Source organism: Mytilus edulis, chromosome 9 (genome assembly GCF_963676685.1).
Source record: "Mytilus edulis chromosome 9, xbMytEdul2.2, whole genome shotgun sequence".
Classification (NCBI taxonomy): domain Eukaryota; kingdom Metazoa; phylum Mollusca; class Bivalvia; order Mytilida; family Mytilidae; genus Mytilus; species Mytilus edulis.
In genome coordinates, this window is record NC_092352.1 from 30,376,303 (window position 1) to 30,396,346 (window position 20,044).

The 20,044-nt window shown below is 31.2% G+C and overlaps 1 protein-coding gene across 5 annotated transcripts in view; it reads right to left on the bottom strand.

The window, feature by feature from the left end:
- Window positions 1-20,044, bottom strand: part of LOC139488074 (Golgi-specific brefeldin A-resistance guanine nucleotide exchange factor 1-like) — a 59,671-nt gene that overhangs the window by 31,312 nt on the left and 8,315 nt on the right. For all 5 annotated transcript variants that reach the window (XM_071273420.1, XM_071273418.1, XM_071273419.1 and 2 more), the window contains exons 8-13: window positions 17,099-17,383; window positions 15,945-16,118; window positions 15,248-15,428; window positions 14,216-14,436; window positions 13,309-13,407; window positions 11,848-12,042 (exon numbers count right to left, since the gene is read on the bottom strand). In XM_071273420.1, the coding sequence (XP_071129521.1) occupies window positions 11,848-12,042; window positions 13,309-13,407; window positions 14,216-14,436; window positions 15,248-15,428; window positions 15,945-16,118; window positions 17,099-17,383 (1,155 nt within the window). The remainder of the gene's footprint in view (window positions 1-11,847; window positions 12,043-13,308; window positions 13,408-14,215; window positions 14,437-15,247; window positions 15,429-15,944; window positions 16,119-17,098; window positions 17,384-20,044) is intronic.

Sequence of the window (20,044 nt, forward strand, 5' to 3'; positions counted from 1 at the left end):
AAAACAAAGCAAAACACCAAAACTTAACATTGAGCAATGAACTCTGAAAATAAGGTCAAGGTCAAATTAAACCTGTGAGACTGACATGTACATCATAAAATATTTCCATACACCAAGTATTGTTGACCTATTGCATATAATATTAGAAAAAAAACAACAAAAAAACTCAAAAACTTAAGTTTGACCAATGAACCATAAAAATGAGGTCAAGGTCAGATGACACCAGCCATTTGAACATGTACTCCTTTCAATCATTCCATACACCAACTATAGTACACCTTGTGCATACAGTACAAGAAAAGCAGACCAAAACACAAAAACTTAACTATAACCACTAAACCCTGAAAATCAGGTCAAGGTGAGATGACACCTGTCAGTTGGACATGTACACCTTCCAATAATTCCAAACACCTAATATAGGAGACCTTTTGCTTATAGTATCTGAGATATGGAAAACTTAACCTTGTTCATTGATCCATGTAATGAGGTTTAGGTCAAGTGAATGTCTGACTAGTATGAGGACCTTCATGTTACTCATAATAAGAGAAAAATTAAAAATACTAAGAATCTTTTTCAAAAACGTGAAAATGAGTTCAAGAACAATGGATATATGACAGATGGAAACTTCATCACATAAGGCAAATATTTATAAAGCTTGAAACTATCTTCTATTTTTTATTATTAATACTTCCAAAAAATCTTTTTATTTTCAATTTTTGATAAAAATTTCTCTTACAACAATAACTTGATTAATTTCCTGACCTTTAATTACTATTTAATTAAATTCTTTTGTCCTCAATTATGACTTTCTTAATTTCTTTCATCTTCAATTATCAATTGATTAATTTCTTACATCTTCAATAATGAATTGATTAATTTCTTTCAGCTTCAATTATGAATTGATTAATTTCTTTCAGCTTCAATTATGAATTGATTAATTTCTTTCATCTTATAATTATTTGATAAATCCCTTTGATCTGTACTTATTAAGTAATTGTTTTGTTTTAAAATCTTTTAATCTTACAGACAGGAAGTACCAAAAGTCAGAAGATTTTATCACAAACACAAGCCCAACCCAAGCTAACTTTAATTTTGAGTAATTTATAAAGATATATATACAGGACCATAATTTGGGGAAAGGTATTCAATCACTTTACAAGTCCGCCAACCAACATACTACCAAACCAATAATGGAATACTCTACTGTTCTAGACTTTGCTCAGCAGCTCAAGAACTTACTCACAGCACATGACCAAGCAGTTACTCAACTCAATGTACTAGAAGGCAAAATCCAGCAACTAGACCACTACTTGTTTACAGCAAACATCAATGGAAGTCATGGCTACCGTAAACATCTGATGATCCAAAAGTCAACTACACTTGGTATCCGTAAGATGTACAACCAATATAGAGAGAAGAAATGGAACCAAATCCAAGAGTTATCTTCCCTGATCATGAAGCCTGCCAACTCCACTTCTTTATCTACTGATAGCACACCAGAGAATTCACCAAGACGTACACAACAAGACAATGACACTACTGTACAGTCAATGACAGAAGATTTCTGTGTATTCTCCAGAGACTGTTAATTGTTACATATGTATTGTTATCTAGTGCTTTGTATTGTCAATTGTTATCTAGTGCTTTGTTGTGTGTATTGTTATTTATTTGACATTGCTGATATCTTATGTAATAAAAATAATGAAAATATAAATGTTTTAAGTTGACATTTTATCAGTCTGCAAGGCCTCAAGGTCAAAGCTCAAATAAATCATGTAACAAGTGTGCACACTGAAATATCTGGCCCTTTGTAACAACAAATTGATTTATGTTGATAGTCTTAACTTTACTACAAGTACCACATAAACTTAACATGAACCTATAAAATAAGGTCATGGTCATAAAAACCAAAACAGAAAATACCTATACACTTATCAATCAATCTAGGCCTTAATTATAGTTGACCTATTGCTTATAGTATCTAAGAAACAAACTTAACCATGAAAAATTATCAATAACCAATGAACTATGAAAATTAGTTCAAGGTCAGATAATACATGCCAGAAAGACAAAAACACCTTAATAATCATTCAATAAACCAACAAGTGAAACTGCGAGCTACTGCTCACTGATGATACCCCCGCCGCAAGTGGATAATATTAATAGTGTAAAAATATGCAAGTGTTCGGTAAACAGGAAGTTGTCGAGTGATGAATCTGAAAACGCATCACACGGTATAGCTGACTTATATAAATCCTGAAACCAAATTTCAGAAATCCTTGTATTGTAGTTCCTGAGAAAAATGTGACGAAAATTTTTAACTTGGTTATTATGTGTAAAATCATACAAGTGTTCGGTAAACAGGAAGTAGTCGAGTGATGAATCTGAAAACGCATCACACGGTATAGCTGACTTATATAAATCCTGAAACCAAATTTCAGAAATCCTTGTATTGTAGTTCCTGAGAAAAATGTGCCGAAAATTTTCAACTTGGCTATCATGTGTAAAATCAGACAAGTGTTCGGTAAACAGGAAGTTTTCAAGTGATGAATCTGAAAACGCATCACACGGTATGGCTGACATATATAAATGTTGATACCAAATTACAGAAAGGGTGGATGTGTAGTTCCTGAGAAAAATGTGACAAAAGTTTCATGGGACGGACTGACGGACGGACTGATGGACGGACGGACGGACGGACGGACTGACAGACAGAGGTAAAACAGTATACCCCACCTTTTTTAAAGCGGGGGTATAAATATAGTTGACCAATTGCTTGTAGTTTTAAACAAGAATGTGTCCTCAGTACACGAATGCCCCATTCACACTATCATTTTCTATGTTCAGTGGACTGTGAAATTGGGGTAAAATCTCTAATTTGGCATTAAAATTAGAAAGATCATATCATAGGGAATATGTGTACCAAGTTTGAAGTCGATTGGACTTCAACTTCATCAAAAACTACCTCGACCAAAAACTTTAACCTGAAGCGGGACAGACAGACGAACGGACGAACGAACGGACGGACAAACGGACGCACAGACCAGAAAACATAATGCCCCTCTACTATAGTAGGTGGGGCATAATATCGTAGGTGGGGCATAAAAAAACAAAGCAAAACACCAAAACTTAACATTGAGCAATGAACTCTGAAAATAAGGTCAAGGTCAAATTAAACCTGTGAGACTGACATGTACATCATAAAATATTTCCATACACCAAGTATTGTTGACCTATTGCATATAATATTAGAAAAAAAACAACAAAAAAACTCAAAAACTTAAGTTTGACCAATGAACCATAAAAATGAGGTCAAGGTCAGATGACACCAGCCATTTGAACATGTACTCCTTTCAATCATTCCATACACCAACTATAGTACACCTTGTGCATACAGTACAAGAAAAGCAGACCAAAACACAAAAACTTAACTATAACCACTAAACCCTGAAAATCAGGTCAAGGTGAGATGACACCTGTCAGTTGGACATGTACACCTTCCAATAATTCCAAACACCTAATATAGGAGACCTTTTGCTTATAGTATCTGAGATATGGAAAACTTAACCTTGTTCATTGATCCATGTAATGAGGTTTAGGTCAAGTGAATGTCTGACTAGTATGAGGACCTTCATGTTACTCATAATAAGAGAAAAATTAAAAATACTAAGAATCTTTTTCAAAAACGTGAAAATGAGTTCAAGAACAATGGATATATGACAGATGGAAACTTCATCACATAAGGCAAATATTTATAAAGCTTGAAACTATCTTCTATTTTTTATTATTAATACTTCCAAAAAATCTTTTTATTTTCAATTTTTGATAAAAATTTCTCTTACAACAATAACTTGGTTAATTTCCTGACCTTTAATTACTATTTAATTAAATTCTTTTGTCCTCAATTATGACTTTCTTAATTTCTTTCATCTTCAATTATCAATTGATTAATTTCTTACATCTTCAATAATGAATTGATTAATTTCTTTCAGCTTCAATTATGAATTGATTAATTTCTTTCAGCTTCAATTATGAATTGATTAATTTCTTTCATCTTATAATTATTTGATAAATCCCTTTGATCTGTACTTATTAAGTAATTGTTTTGTTTTAAAATCTTTTAATCTTACAGACAGGAAGTACCAAAAGTCAGAAGATTTTATCACAAACACAAGCCCAACCCAAGCTAACTTTAATTTTGAGTAATTTATAAAGATATATATACAGGACCATAATTTGGGGAAAGGTATTCAATCACTTTACAAGTCCGCCAACCAACATACTACCAAACCAATAATGGAATACTCTACTGTTCTAGACTTTGCTCAGCAGCTCAAGAACTTACTCACAGCACATGACCAAGCAGTTACTCAACTCAATGTACTAGAAGGCAAAATCCAGCAACTAGACCACTACTTGTTTACAGCAAACATCAATGGAAGTCATGGCTACCGTAAACATCTGATGATCCAAAAGTCAACTACACTTGGTATCCGTAAGATGTACAACCAATATAGAGAGAAGAAATGGAACCAAATCCAAGAGTTATCTTCCCTGATCATGAAGCCTGCCAACTCCACTTCTTTATCTACTGATAGCACACCAGAGAATTCACCAAGACGTACACAACAAGACAATGACACTACTGTACAGTCAATGACAGAAGATTTCTGTGTATTCTCCAGAGACTGTTAATTGTTACATATGTATTGTTATCTAGTGCTTTGTATTGTCAATTGTTATCTAGTGCTTTGTTGTGTGTATTGTTATTTATTTGACATTGCTGATATCTTATGTAATAAAAATAATGAAAATATAAATGTTTTAAGTTGACATTTTATCAGTCTGCAAGGCCTCAAGGTCAAAGCTCAAATAAATCATGTAACAAGTGTGCACACTGAAATATCTGGCCCTTTGTAACAACAAATTGATTTATGTTGATAGTCTTAACTTTACTACAAGTACCACATAAACTTAACATGAACCTATAAAATAAGGTCATGGTCATAAAAACCAAAACAGAAAATACATATACACTTATCAATCAATCTAGGCCTTAATTATAGTTGACCTATTGCTTATAGTATCTAAGAAACAAACTTAACCATGAAAAATTATCAATAACCAATGAACTATGAAAATTAGTTCAAGGTCAGATAATACATGCCAGAAAGACAAAAACACCTTAATAATCATTCAATAAACCAAATATAGTTGACCAATTGCTTGTAGTTTTAAAAAAAACAAAGCAAAACACCAAAACTTAACATTGAGCAATGAACTCTGAAAATAAGGTCAAGGTCAAATTAAACCTGTGAGACTGACATGTACATCATAAAATATTTCCATACACCAAGTATTGTTGACCTATTGCATATAATATTAGAAAAAAAACAACAAAAAAAAAAAAAAACTTAAGTTTGACCAATGAACCATAAAAATGAGGTCAAGGTCAGATGACACCAGCCATTTGAACATGTACTCCTTTCAATCATTCCATATACCAACTATAGTACACCTTGTGCATACAGTACAAGAAAAGCAGACCAAAACACAAAAACTTAACTATAACCACTAAACCCTGAAAATCAGGTCAAGGTGAGATGACACCTGTCAGTTGGACATGTACACCTTCCAATAATTCCAAACACCTAATATAGGAGACCTTTTGCTTATAGTATCTGAGATATGGAAAACTTAACCTTGTTCATTGATCCATGTAATGAGGTTTAGGTCAAGTGAATGTCTGACTAGTATGAGGACCTTCATGTTACTCATAATAAGAGAAAAATTAAAAATACTAAGAATCTTTTTCAAAAACGTGAAAATGAGTTCAAGAACAATGGATATATGACAGATGGAAACTTCATCACATAAGGCAAATATTTATAAAGCTTGAAACTATCTTCTATTTTTTATTATTAATACTTCCAAAAAATCTTTTTATTTTCAATTTTTGATAAAAATTTCTCTTACAACAATAACTTGATTAATTTCCTGACCTTTAATTACTATTTAATTAAATTCTTTTGTCCTCAATTATGACTTTCTTAATTTCTTTCATCTTCAATTATCAATTGATTAATTTCTTACATCTTCAATAATGAATTGATTAATTTCTTTCAGCTTCAATTATGAATTGATTAATTTCTTTCAGCTTCAATTATGAATTGATTAATTTCTTTCATCTTATAATTATTTGATAAATCCCTTTGATCTGTACTTATTAAGTAATTGTTTTGTTTTAAAATCTTTTAATCTTACAGACAGGAAGTACCAAAAGTCAGAAGATTTTATCACAAACACAAGCCCAACCCAAGCTAACTTTAATTTTGAGTAATTTATAAAGATATATATACAGGACCATAATTTGGGGAAAGGTATTCAATCACTTTACAAGTCCGCCAACCAACATACTACCAAACCAATAATGGAATACTCTACTGTTCTAGACTTTGCTCAGCAGCTCAAGAACTTACTCACAGCACATGACCAAGCAGTTACTCAACTCAATGTACTAGAAGGCAAAATCCAGCAACTAGACCACTACTTGTTTACAGCAAACATCAATGGAAGTCATGGCTACCGTAAACATCTGATGATCCAAAAGTCAACTACACTTGGTATCCGTAAGATGTACAACCAATATAGAGAGAAGAAATGGAACCAAATCCAAGAGTTATCTTCCCTGATCATGAAGTCTGCCAACTCCACTTCTTTATCTACTGATAGCACACCAGAGAATTCACCAAGACCTACACAACAAGACAATGACACTACTGTACAGTCAATGACAGAAGATTTCTGTGTATTCTCCAGAGACTGTTAATTGTTACATATGTATTGTTATCTAGTGCTTTGTATTGTCAATTGTTATCTAGTGCTTTGTTGTGTGTATTGTTATTTATTTGACATTGCTGATATCTTATATAATAAAAATAATGAAAATATAAATGTTTTAAGTTGACACTTTATCAGTCTGCAAGGACTCAGAGGTACAATAGCTTTCGCTTTCAATTATTATCACAGTTTAAAAGGTCAAAGCTCAAATAAATCATGTAACAAGTGTGCACACCGAAATATCTGGCCCTTTGTAACAACAAATTGATTTATGTTGATAGTCTTAACTTTACTACAAGTACCACATAAACTTAACATGAACCTATAAAATAAGGTCATGGTCATAAAAACCAAAACAGAAAATACATATACACTTATCAATCAATCTAGGCCTTAATTATAGTTGACCTATTGCTTATAGTATCTAAGAAACAAACTTAACCATGAAAAATTATCAATAACCAATGAACTATGAAAATTAGTTCAAGGTCAGATAATACATGCCAGAAAGACAAAAACACCTTAATAATCATTCAATAAACCAAATATAGTTGACCAATTGCTTGTAGTTTTAAAAAAAACAAAGCAAAACACCAAAACTTAACATTGAGCAATGAACTCTGAAAATAAGGTCAAGGTCAAATTAAACCTGTGAGACTGACATGTACATCATAAAATATTTCCATACACCAAGTATTGTTGACCTATTGCATATAATATTAGAAAAAAAACAACAAAAAAACTCAAAAACTTAAGTTTGACCAATGAACCATAAAAATGAGGTCAAGGTCAGATGACACCAGCCATTTGAACATGTACTCCTTTCAATCATTCCATATACCAACTATAGTACACCTTGTGCATACAGTACAAGAAAAGCAGACCAAAACACAAAAACTTAACTATAACCACTAAACCCTGAAAATCAGGTCAAGGTGAGATGACACCTGTCAGTTGGACATGTACACCTTCCAATAATTCCAAACACCTAATATAGGAGACCTTTTGCTTATAGTATCTGAGATATGGAAAACTTAACCTTGTTCATTGATCCATGTAATGAGGTTTAGGTCAAGTGAATGTCTGACTAGTATGAGGACCTTCATGTTACTCATAATAAGAGAAAAATTAAAAATACTAAGAATCTTTTTCAAAAACGTGAAAATGAGTTCAAGAACAATGGATATATGACAGATGGAAACTTCATCACATAAGGCAAATATTTATAAAGCTTGAAACTATCTTCTATTTTTTATTATTAATACTTCCAAAAAATCTTTTTATTTTCAATTTTTGATAAAAATTTCTCTTACAACAATAACTTGATTAATTTCCTGACCTTTAATTACTATTTAATTAAATTCTTTTGTCCTCAATTATGACTTTCTTAATTTCTTTCATCTTCAATTATCAATTGATTAATTTCTTACATCTTCAATAATGAATTGATTAATTTCTTTCAGCTTCAATTATGAATTGATTAATTTCTTTCAGCTTCAATTATGAATTGATTAATTTCTTTCATCTTATAATTATTTGATAAATCCCTTTGATCTGTACTTATTAAGTAATTGTTTTGTTTTAAAATCTTTTAATCTTACAGACAGGAAGTACCAAAAGTCAGAAGATTTTATCACAAACACAAGCCCAACCCAAGCTAACTTTAATTTTGAGTAATTTATAAAGATATATATACAGGACCATAATTTGGGGAAAGGTATTCAATCACTTTACAAGTCCGCCAACCAACATACTACCAAACCAATAATGGAATACTCTACTGTTCTAGACTTTGCTCAGCAGCTCAAGAACTTACTCACAGCACATGACCAAGCAGTTACTCAACTCAATGTACTAGAAGGCAAAATCCAGCAACTAGACCACTACTTGTTTACAGCAAACATCAATGGAAGTCATGGCTACCGTAAACATCTGATGATCCAAAAGTCAACTACACTTGGTATCCGTAAGATGTACAACCAATATAGAGAGAAGAAATGGAACCAAATCCAAGAGTTATCTTCCCTGATCATGAAGTCTGCCAACTCCACTTCTTTATCTACTGATAGCACACCAGAGAATTCACCAAGACCTACACAACAAGACAATGACACTACTGTACAGTCAATGACAGAAGATTTCTGTGTATTCTCCAGAGACTGTTAATTGTTACATATGTATTGTTATCTAGTGCTTTGTATTGTCAATTGTTATCTAGTGCTTTGTTGTGTGTATTGTTATTTATTTGACATTGCTGATATCTTATATAATAAAAATAATGAAAATATAAATGTTTTAAGTTGACACTTTATCAGTCTGCAAGGACTCAGAGGTACAATAGCTTTCGCTTTCAATTATTATCACAGTTTAAAAGGTCAAAGCTCAAATAAATCATGTAACAAGTGTGCACACCGAAATATCTGGCCCTTTGTAACAACAAATTGATTTATGTTGATAGTCTTAACTTTACTACAAGTACCACATAAACTTAACATGAACCTATAAAATAAGGTCATGGTCATAAAAACCAAAACAGAAAATACATATACACTTATCAATCAATCTAGGCCTTAATTATAGTTGACCTATTGCTTATAGTATCTAAGAAACAAACTTAACCATGAAAAATTATCAATAACCAATGAACTATGAAAATTAGTTCAAGGTCAGATAATACATGCCAGAAAGACAAAAACACCTTAATAATCATTCAATAAACCAAATATAGTTGACCAATTGCTTGTAGTTTTAAAAAAAACAAAGCAAAACACCAAAACTTAACATTGAGCAATGAACTCTGAAAATAAGGTCAAGGTCAAATTAAACCTGTGAGACTGACATGTACATCATAAAATATTTCCATACACCAAGTATTGTTGACCTATTGCATATAATATTAGAAAAAAAAAAAAAAACTCAAAAACTTAAGTTTGACCAATAAACCATAAAAATGAGGTCAAGGTCAGATGACACCAGCCATTTGAACATGTAATCCTTTCAATCATTTCATACACCAACTACAGTACACCTTGTGCATACAGTACAAGAAAAACAGACCAAAACACAAAAACTTAACTATAACCACTAAACCCTGAAAATCAGGTCAAGGTGAGATGACACCTGTCACCTGGACATGTACACCTTCCAATAATTCCAAACACCTAATATAGGAGACCTTTTGCTTATAGTATCTGAGATATGGAAAACTTAACCTTGTTCATTGATCCATGTAATGAAGTTTAGGTCAAGTGACTGTCTGACTAGTATGAGGACCTTCATGTTACTCATAATAAGAGAAAAATTAAAAATACTAAAAATCTTTTTCAAAAAACTAGACCACTTCTTGTTTACAGCTGACATCAATGGTAGTCATGGTTACAATAATCATTTGATGATCCAGAAGTCAACCACACTTGGTATCCGTAAGATATACAACCAATATAGAGAGAAGAAATGGAACCAAGTCCAAGAGTTATCTACCCTGATCATGAAGTCTGCCAACTCCCTTCCTTCATCTCCTGATAGCACACCAGAGGATTCACCAAGACGTACACAACCAGACAATGACACTACTGTACAGTCACTGACAGAAGATTTCTGTGTATTCTCCAGAGACTGTTAATTGTTACCTATGTATTGTTATTTAGTGCTTTTTATTAACCAACTTACTACAATATGTACAGAAATGCCCATGCTTTATAAAAGGAAAATTTCGACATCTGGTCATTATGAACGGAGAAATTGCTACAGCCAGTCATTACGAGATCTCAGTCATGCATTACGAAATCTCAGTCATGCATTACGAAACCACACCCGTGCATTACGAAATCACAGTCATGCATTATGAACAGTTGAAACGGGATATCGATTAAAACAAAATGTCGTTTATTTCTGTAAATAAGTGTGACATTTTTTTATTCTTTTTTGATGTTCATTAACATTGTTTTGTAACGACTTGAAACGGAAATATTTCACAGCCTTTTTCGAGAACGATCACTGTTTCATTTCCGTTGTTCAATCCTCAGAATGCATTATGCAGACTTTACTGTCTGATTAATTCTTCCCAGCTACTTTTTATTTGCTAGATGAAATGAATTTTAATAGCATATAATTAAGTACTTGGATGAGAAATCAGAAATTACATCTGACAGTCACAATGTTGACTAAAATTCCATGCGAAATTGAATGCGAAAAGACAAGTTGAAGTTCAGCTATGAAATTCCTGTATCTTCTTCACGGTAAGTTTTTTACTCTTTGTTTAATCGAAGAATAAAACCATTTAATAAAAATTTTATGAAACGGGCTTTTCTGTATTGGTCCTGTTGTAGTTTGTGGATAGCTGTATAATTTTGGATCCGAGACTCGAAGACTGTTCTTGAATGAAGTTGCCTTTATAGTTGCCTTTATAGTTGGTTAATAAAAGTATCAATATATGGACTTTTTCATATTGGCCCTGTAACATGCCCTTGATATTAATAATGGCCTCGGACAGTTGTAATGGCCCTCGGCGTTGCCTCAGGGCCATTACAACCATCCTTGGCCATTATTAACACCTTGGGCATGTTACAGGGCTAATATGAAAAAGTCCATACATTAATACTATAGTATTGTAAATATTACCAAGCTATTTTAATCTAGTGCTTTGTTATGTGAATTGTTGATTTTTGACATTGTTGGTTCATGTTATTTCATTAAAATATTTTCAAAAATATATAGTTAGTTTTAGTGTATTTTTGTTTAAAGACATCAGTTGATGCCAATCTGAGTTAATTAACACACCCTTTTATATCAGTAGTATTTAAAGTGGGTGACAAAAATTATCGCATCTGTAGGAAAACAATAATTTTAGAAGCAGTATGATGTGTTGAGTGTGCTTATACAATGTGAACAATAGGGGGGAGAGGAGTTTGTAGTATTAAGATATTACCATCGATTATACTACAGTTTGTAGACTGTAGTTCATGAAAAACTATTTAAACAAAACTTGATAGATGTGTGTGGAATTACCTTAGACAACAACTTTGTAGTATCTTCAAACAGATTAGAGCAGTATAAATCACAGTCATAGTTAATAAACAATTCTGTCACCATGCCTGGAATCTTGAACAACTGTACAATGGCATCTAATGCTATCTCTCTGGTCTCATACATAACTCTGGGAGATTCTGATATAATAATATCAGATAGCTTGGTCAGGTACATCTGCAAAGAAAAGGTCACAGAAATAATTATAGTTTATCTAATGCTATCTCTCTCGTCTCATACATAACTCTAGGAGATTCTGATATAATAATATCAGATAGCTTGGTCAGGTACATCTGCAAAGAAAAGTATAAGATCACAGAAATAAAGGCACATAATATGTTACTGTAATATTATCACATAATTTAATTTTGGATGTTACACGTCTTCTGATTGGCTGACGTTTTTTTGTGTATCAGCTCGTAGACAAAATTTTGTCATGTGATCATGACTTCATCAACGTTTTTTCATGGTATACTACAGTTTAAAATGGAATTTAGAATTAAATTATAAGAAATAACTGTAATACTTTTTCTGTCTATTCGAAATAACATAAAAAATATGGTGCACACTTTAAAATAACCTGCTATGTGGGTTATTCAGTGTGTACTACTTTCTTATTTTATTTCTTCATAGACAGAAAAAATATTACAGTCATTCCTTAAATAAATAACATAAAATCACTTATTAACCTAGATTTTTTCATGATTTTACATGTTATAGGCAATTTTTTCTATGTGTCTTGAACAAGAACATAAATTAATCAAAGACAGTTGTTTTCATTTTGTAAATTCTACAATGATTTATGACAAGACAGTGTCATCTAAACAGCACAAATTGAAATTGGCTAACTTTAAAATAAACAACAAATCAAATAAAATTGTAACAGAATCCAATTTTTTCTTAGTACCTATATGAGAGCTCCTTTCCTCTATATATTATCATGCAAGGTGAGACACAAGTTCTATTAATTTTTCACTTTACGACGTAAAATAAAATGGCTTAGGGTCGGTCAGGTAACCGTAAACAGACATATATTTTTTTTTGGCCTTAACATACAGTTAAACTATTATACAAGTATCCATAGTTATTAACTCCAATAATCACTGCATGCTTTAAATAGAACATATACAGGTTACTTCTCCTTTCAGCAAAGCTCAATAAAAAGTAATAAACTAAAATATCATGAAATTTCAAAGGTAAGATTTGTTTGTTTATGTGTATTCTAATAGAATAAAATTGAGAATGGAAATGGGGAATGTGTCAAAGAGACAACAACCCGACCAAATAAAAAACAACAGCAGAGGGTCACCAACAGGTCTTCAATGTAGCGAGAAATTCCCGCACCCGGAGGCTTTAATTAAACAAATCTTACCTTTATCTTTGTGAAGATATAGAAAGTTTTTCTCTGACTTTTTATGACCTTGAAACATTTTTATACTTTACCTCTAGTTGAAATTTCAGATGGCTTCTGATTGATTCAAAGACCAAAAAACAAACTCTAATGGAAGCAGAAAACAATGACAACCTCTCAGACTGTAACAACTGTAATGTAAATTAATGGTAGATATTATAAAATGTAAATCATTGGTAGATATTATAAAATGTAAATCGTTGGTAGATATTATAAAATGTAAATCGTTGATTAGATATTATAAAATGTAAATCATTGTAGATATTATAAAATGTAAATCGTTGATTAGATATTATAAAATGTAAATCGTTGATTAGATATTATAAAATGTAAATCGTTGATTAGATATTATAAAATGTAAATCGTTGATTAGATATTATAAAATGTAAATCGTTGATTAGATATTATAAAATGTAAATCGTTGATTAGATATTATAAAATGTAAATCGTTGATTAGATATTATAAAATGTAAATCGTTGATTAGATATTATAAAATGTAAATCGTTGATTAGATATTATAAAATGTAAATCGTTGATTAGATATTTTAACAAGAATTTATCCCTTTGCTTGTATTATATAATGAGACAAATAAAGGACCCCATGATATATTCAAAATTGTTATGATGAGCAGCACAAAGGAAATAATGACTTTCAGCTCCTGTCAAAATAACAATGGGTTTATTTTTGCTGATATGACATATGCATTACTGCTGAATGATTTATTTAATATGTAGTAAATACCTTTTTATTCAACACCATCTTTGTAGATCAAAATAAAATCTTGGTTAATAAGAAATTAAAATATTTGTCAAATTTGAGATAAATCATCCTTTGCAAATTTTGTGCATTGTCAGAAATCCTAAATTCAATAAATTCTTGTCCAAAAACTTTCATGATTTTAGACCAAAGTTAAAATTTCAGCTGAATATTTACTTACTAGGAATAGATGTCTACACATTTCATCTTTGACTAAGAAGAGTAGAGATTCATACTGTCCTATATGGTCAGCACCAGACTCAAATGCCACGGCCAGTAGACTGAGACCCATGTGTATCATAACGTCTGTATTGTGTCTATCTAATGGATTGGTCAGGGATATAAGGAACCTAAACAACTCACGCACACATGGTAAACCATATGGAAGTAGAGGTCCTGAGCCTGAAAAGAAACAAAATCTTAAACTGATGTACACAATGAATTCTAAATTCTAAATAACATTTGGGTGAGGAAAATTAAATTTTGTCTACTTAAAGGGGACCCAACCCCTATAGGGCTACATCTAACCATGGAAGTAATATTTAAAAGGAATATTACTTCCATGATCTAACCCTTATCCTCATCTTCAATTATGTGTAATCCTAAGGTAAATAGAGACCAAAAAGTATGTACCATATATATCTTCAATTTCTCACTACAATGACAGTGAACTGTAACAAGTTCAAGTAATTTCAACATGCAGTAAACTAACTGATCATCCATTACAATAACAAGACTTGAATACCAAAATAAAACAAACTGCATTAATATGATGTCATTGTTTGAAATTCTTTCCATCTCTACAACATATTTAACAAGTACTTAAATTTCGGAAGTAAATGTGACATTACAGTGTTCATTTATCAATCCAATTGCTTGACAAGAGAACAAAAAAGGTTTAAGTTTGTATTTTGAAATTGTTGCACACAAATATTTCTACCAGAATGTAAATAGTTATTCTAATGACCTGATTTCTTTTTATAAACAAAAGCAGAAAAAAATGTAAAACATCTGAATTCAGTTTGCATGTGTAACATCAATAGTAAACATAGGAATTCAACCTTGCTCTAGCTTTTACACTTACATGTTCAGCGACACATGACATCTTGGTTAAACCAAAACTTAAACCTGATAGAAGTAGAGGGACAAACAGACACATTGTCAAGAATTTATAATGCGCCTCTTTAATCATAGGCCATGCATAATAACAAACCTTCTTTACTATGTGAATGTGGCATAAATCTAACTCCTTGTGAATTGATAAAATCATCTTGTGAAGCTGTCTCTGACATATCTGTCGTGGAGTGTATGGATTCAGAGTCATCACAAATCTCAGACTGTAACACACCTAGTCGCTCATTTCCTTGGTACAGGTCTGTCTCACTGGAAGATTTCTGAAAATAAATCTTTAATATAAGCACACACAAAGAGAATTAAGTAAAAGCAGTATCCATTTTAACCTTGTTGCAAATAAGTTAATAAAAAAACTAGGTAGCAAATAAAGCAGCTGTAAACAATAATTTAACAGTCTTGAATCATTTAAAAACTTCACTACAAAACTGTCCATAATTTACCGTTTACGTCACATGACAGTATATTTAGTTGCTTATTTCTATTCAGATGTTTGAAATAACAGTCAGCCAAGGGACTTTAAAATTTCTATAAAATCTATTGCAGAATTGTAATTTTTTTATTTGAAATTTATAGACTTTCTAAAATTATTATTCACTTAGTTGTTTTTTTTGTGCCCATTACAACAATTATGACTTAAATTCAGCATAGAAACTGTATTGACTATGAGCTCTGTTTTCAAAATATAGAGAGATTTCAATATAATTCAAATATTTTCAATATAATGCTTTGAATGGTTATGATTTAATCAAATGATTTTTGTCAAGAATAAAAAATACCCTCATCATATCCTCCTCCTCAGGCAATGATAATACCACAGGAACAGATGGTACTGGTTGTTCAGTACTATCCTCCAGTGATGTCCCTTGTAATGAACTCTCCTGTGTAGAGATTTCCTCTGGCTCTTCCTGGTTTGCATTATGCATCTGTACAATTTCCTTTTGGGCTGCCTCCTATTTAAATATACACATAAATAAATAACTAAACATACAATTAGTATTAGCCAACATTTGTGATATATTCCTTTGAAAAACCCTTACACAACAAACACCTCCTTTTTCAGAAATTAATTAACTGAAATGGAACTCACAATAAAAAGTTGTTGTTGTTTTCATTTCTAACAGACATCTTTTGTAGCTGTTTATTAGTTGTTATGGTGTTTTTTTTTTTAGATGTTTCCATCAATAATGATTCATACACAAGTTTTGTTTTCCACATGTCAGATTTACTTTTGTGAGAGAGGAGAAAGCAACAGTTTAGTATGTACCTTGAACTACAGATATTACATTCAAACTGAAATCCACTTTCTATAACAGAACTGACTACTACATTTAAACATACTTGTTTCAAATAAAAGTTCAACTTTTTATCAAAGTTCATTAAATGATAAAAATGTACTTTGAACCATTAATTCAGAGTATATAGCATTTGTTGAACAATGAATAATAATGCTAGATTAATTACAACAATTTAAGATTAATTGATTTTTGGTGTTTTAATGCCACTTTTAAGCACCACATTTAGGCTATTTCGTGGCAGCCAGTTTTTATTGGTTGAGGAAGCCGGAGTGCTTGAAGAAAACAACCAACCTTCAATAGGAAAAGTGACAATCCTATTCAATTAAGATTGGATTTTAGTGCACACCCACGAGCAGGTTCTAACTAACAACCTCAGTGTTGACGGCCAGGGATTACAATAGTAATTACTTAGACCACTCTGACACCAAGACCCCTGCAATTTAAGAAACTGCTGCAAACAAATGAAGCTCACAATATGTAAATGCAAATTTGAGAAACCTGTCCAGCTGCATTGTTTGCAAAATTAAAACACTGCCAAAATTTCTGAATTTACAGTATTTGAAAATAAAAAATATATTTTGGTTCTAATTGGAAACAAAATACCATTCTGTTCCTTTTTACACAATTGTTTTTACCTGAAATTGTTTACATATATCAATGACTCCATCCTCCCCAGGTGTAGCAGGTGTGGTGGCAAGTCTTTCCCTGGGTGCGTTGACATAAGCTACACCATCTATTGGTCCACTACTGGTGTCTACAGCCTCTGACTCATCTGTATTCTGTGTGTTGTGACTGGTTTCTGAGGGTCCAGTAGATGTACTAATGTCTTGATTATACTTTTGTCTGCTAGGTCGAGGTTTAGGTGATCTCTTCTTCCTACCCATTCTAGATGGATCCACACCACCTGCCCTCATTTTTAACTAAATAATAAAAAAATATATTTCTCAATTTTCTTACCAGTTTATAAAATGAGAAGGAAAGCTCAAAGAATAAGTTTTGTTCGTTTTTTTCAAATATAAAGACATTGAAGGTAAAATTTGAATGTGATCAACTTTGACTTTGTTCATAAACTTGGTTTATAGGTGTAACACCACTAATACTAGCCCGACCAGAAAGCACATACCAGAAAGTAGTACATATTTAACACAAAATAGTTCCTACGCATGGACATAACTTTCAAAATATGTAGAATATTTGATTAATTTTGGTATCAAATGAAAGCTGCATGACTGGTGATTATTGTAGAACAATTTTTGACTGATAAATTTGAATACTAGTAATAAAAAAATTTAAAAAGGAGGGTACATTTTGCCTTTTTGTCAGATCGGAAGTACCTGTTTAGGTACATCCAAGTTCCGGGAACCAGTTCTTTCTTATATGCCATTAAAGGTATGTTGATTTTTTCAGTACAAGACACCAGAAGGTGTTGCTTTGACATGCAATGATTGTCACTTTATTTGAACTTAAGATAAAAGAGCTGTGACCACTTGAAATTGAGGAATTTAACATAGAAAGCAATGGGGCCATTAATAAGTGGTGTATTTCCTAAAGAAATTCTGATATATGTTTCTGACCTCAATTTTATGTATTTGAATGTAGATTTTTTTTTAGTATTTTTAATATTAAAATATTGATAGGATTCCAGGCATTTATCTCCCTTGTGTGATAAAATGTTGAAGAATTTTTTTATATGGGTAGTCAACACCGATTTGATCATCAAGGGACTGTCTGCCTAAATACATTAGCTTTATATATATATAACTTTTTCTTCTTCAGAGAAGCACTATTCCAATTTGATTAGAACACTTATAATTTTTTTTTTTTTTTTTTTAACAACATAAATAAATATTTATTTCAAATATTGGCTTGTTACAATATCATTCAAGAGTCCAAGCTGCTCCCGATGTTCCCTGTTACAATCCACTAATCACTCAGGGTAGTGATTAGTTGCAAAATACATATTACATTTTTTACATCATATATATATATATATTAGATAATATCGATTAATCACGTAATATGTTTTCTAATAGTTGCTAAAACATTACCTTTAACCTTCAAACATACTCTTCTATTGAACTCATTGCGAAAAATTGAGTAAACATTGACATTTTTTGTCTTTTGATCAGATATGTAGTAGGCTTTATAAATTGAAAAGCCCACAATTGTTAAAAAATAGTTTAAGTCAAAATATTCTTCTTCAGAAGTTTTATATCCAAATACTAAGTGTCTTAGTTTTACTTTAAAAGTTATTTTACTGTTATTTAAAACTTCATTTATTTTATTCCAAAAAAGTTTTAAATACGGACACAGTATAAAGAAGTGATCATAATCTTCTTCTTGTGTACAAAAATTACAAGAACTATTGTTTACAATTTTCCACCTGCATAAAAGTTTCTTTGTAGGTAGAATATGTTGTAGTAATTTCCATCTAAAAATTCTAAGTTTATTTTCTTTTAAATATTTGAATAAAAATTTATATAGATAGTTTTGATATAACACATCATCTATATCAAATATACGCAGCCATTTTTTGGGTCCAATAGCTGGTTCAATTTTTTTATTTATCAGAGACTTATATACAAGTTTATTTGTTAATGCTTCTAATTTTATAGGTAAACCATCCAATATAAATTGGTTTCTTTTTATATTAACAATACTTTTTATAGAATTTTCCGATTTTAAAATTGCTGCCCAGTCTTTTGGTATAGATTTCTTAACTAAATTAATTTCAGCCATCCAGTTTGATTTATTTTTTAGTTTATTTAAAATTATGTCTTGAGAAATACCACCTTTTTCATCTATGATATCATTTACATAAATAAGATCGCTTTTAATCCAATATTTTAAAAATATAGCTTTATTTTCAAATTTAATAAATTTATTGTTCCATAATATTTGTTTTCTTATATCTGTAAATGTTTCTGGTTTTTTTGTTAGACCTCCACCAGTTAATTTCCAACATTTAATAATATCTTTATAAAATTCTGGGATGTTTTCAATGCTTTCGTCTGTCTTATCCCCACTGTTTGTTTGAAACACTAACCAGTTTGACCCAAAATTATAAAAATAGTGTTGAGGTATAATTGTCCAACTTCCTTCACAATCATTTACTAATCTTTTTACCCACATAGCTTTTAGAGCGGTGAAATAACTTCTGATATCTATCATATTCAAACCCCCCTTTTCATATGGACTAATAATTGAATTTCTTTTTACTTTATCTGGTTTATTATCCCAAATAAATTTAAAACAACTTTTTTCTATTTCTTTTAAAAATTTCTCTGGAACTCTGCAAGCAGATCCCACAAAAGTAAAAATGGGCACAATTAATGTTTTAATTATCAAAATTTTTCCAAAAATAGTAAGATTTCTTTTTTGCCAAGAATAAAATAATTTATTCATCTTTTCAATCTTGTTTTCCCAATTTAGTTTATCACATTCCTCCGTACAATGCCCAAAGTAAATGCCAAGAGTCTTAACTGGTCCATTGCTCCAGTTGATTCCCTCAATTTTGTCTTTACAAGATTTAAGTTTTCCTACCCATAACCCCTCTGTTTTGTTTCTATTTAATTTCAGCC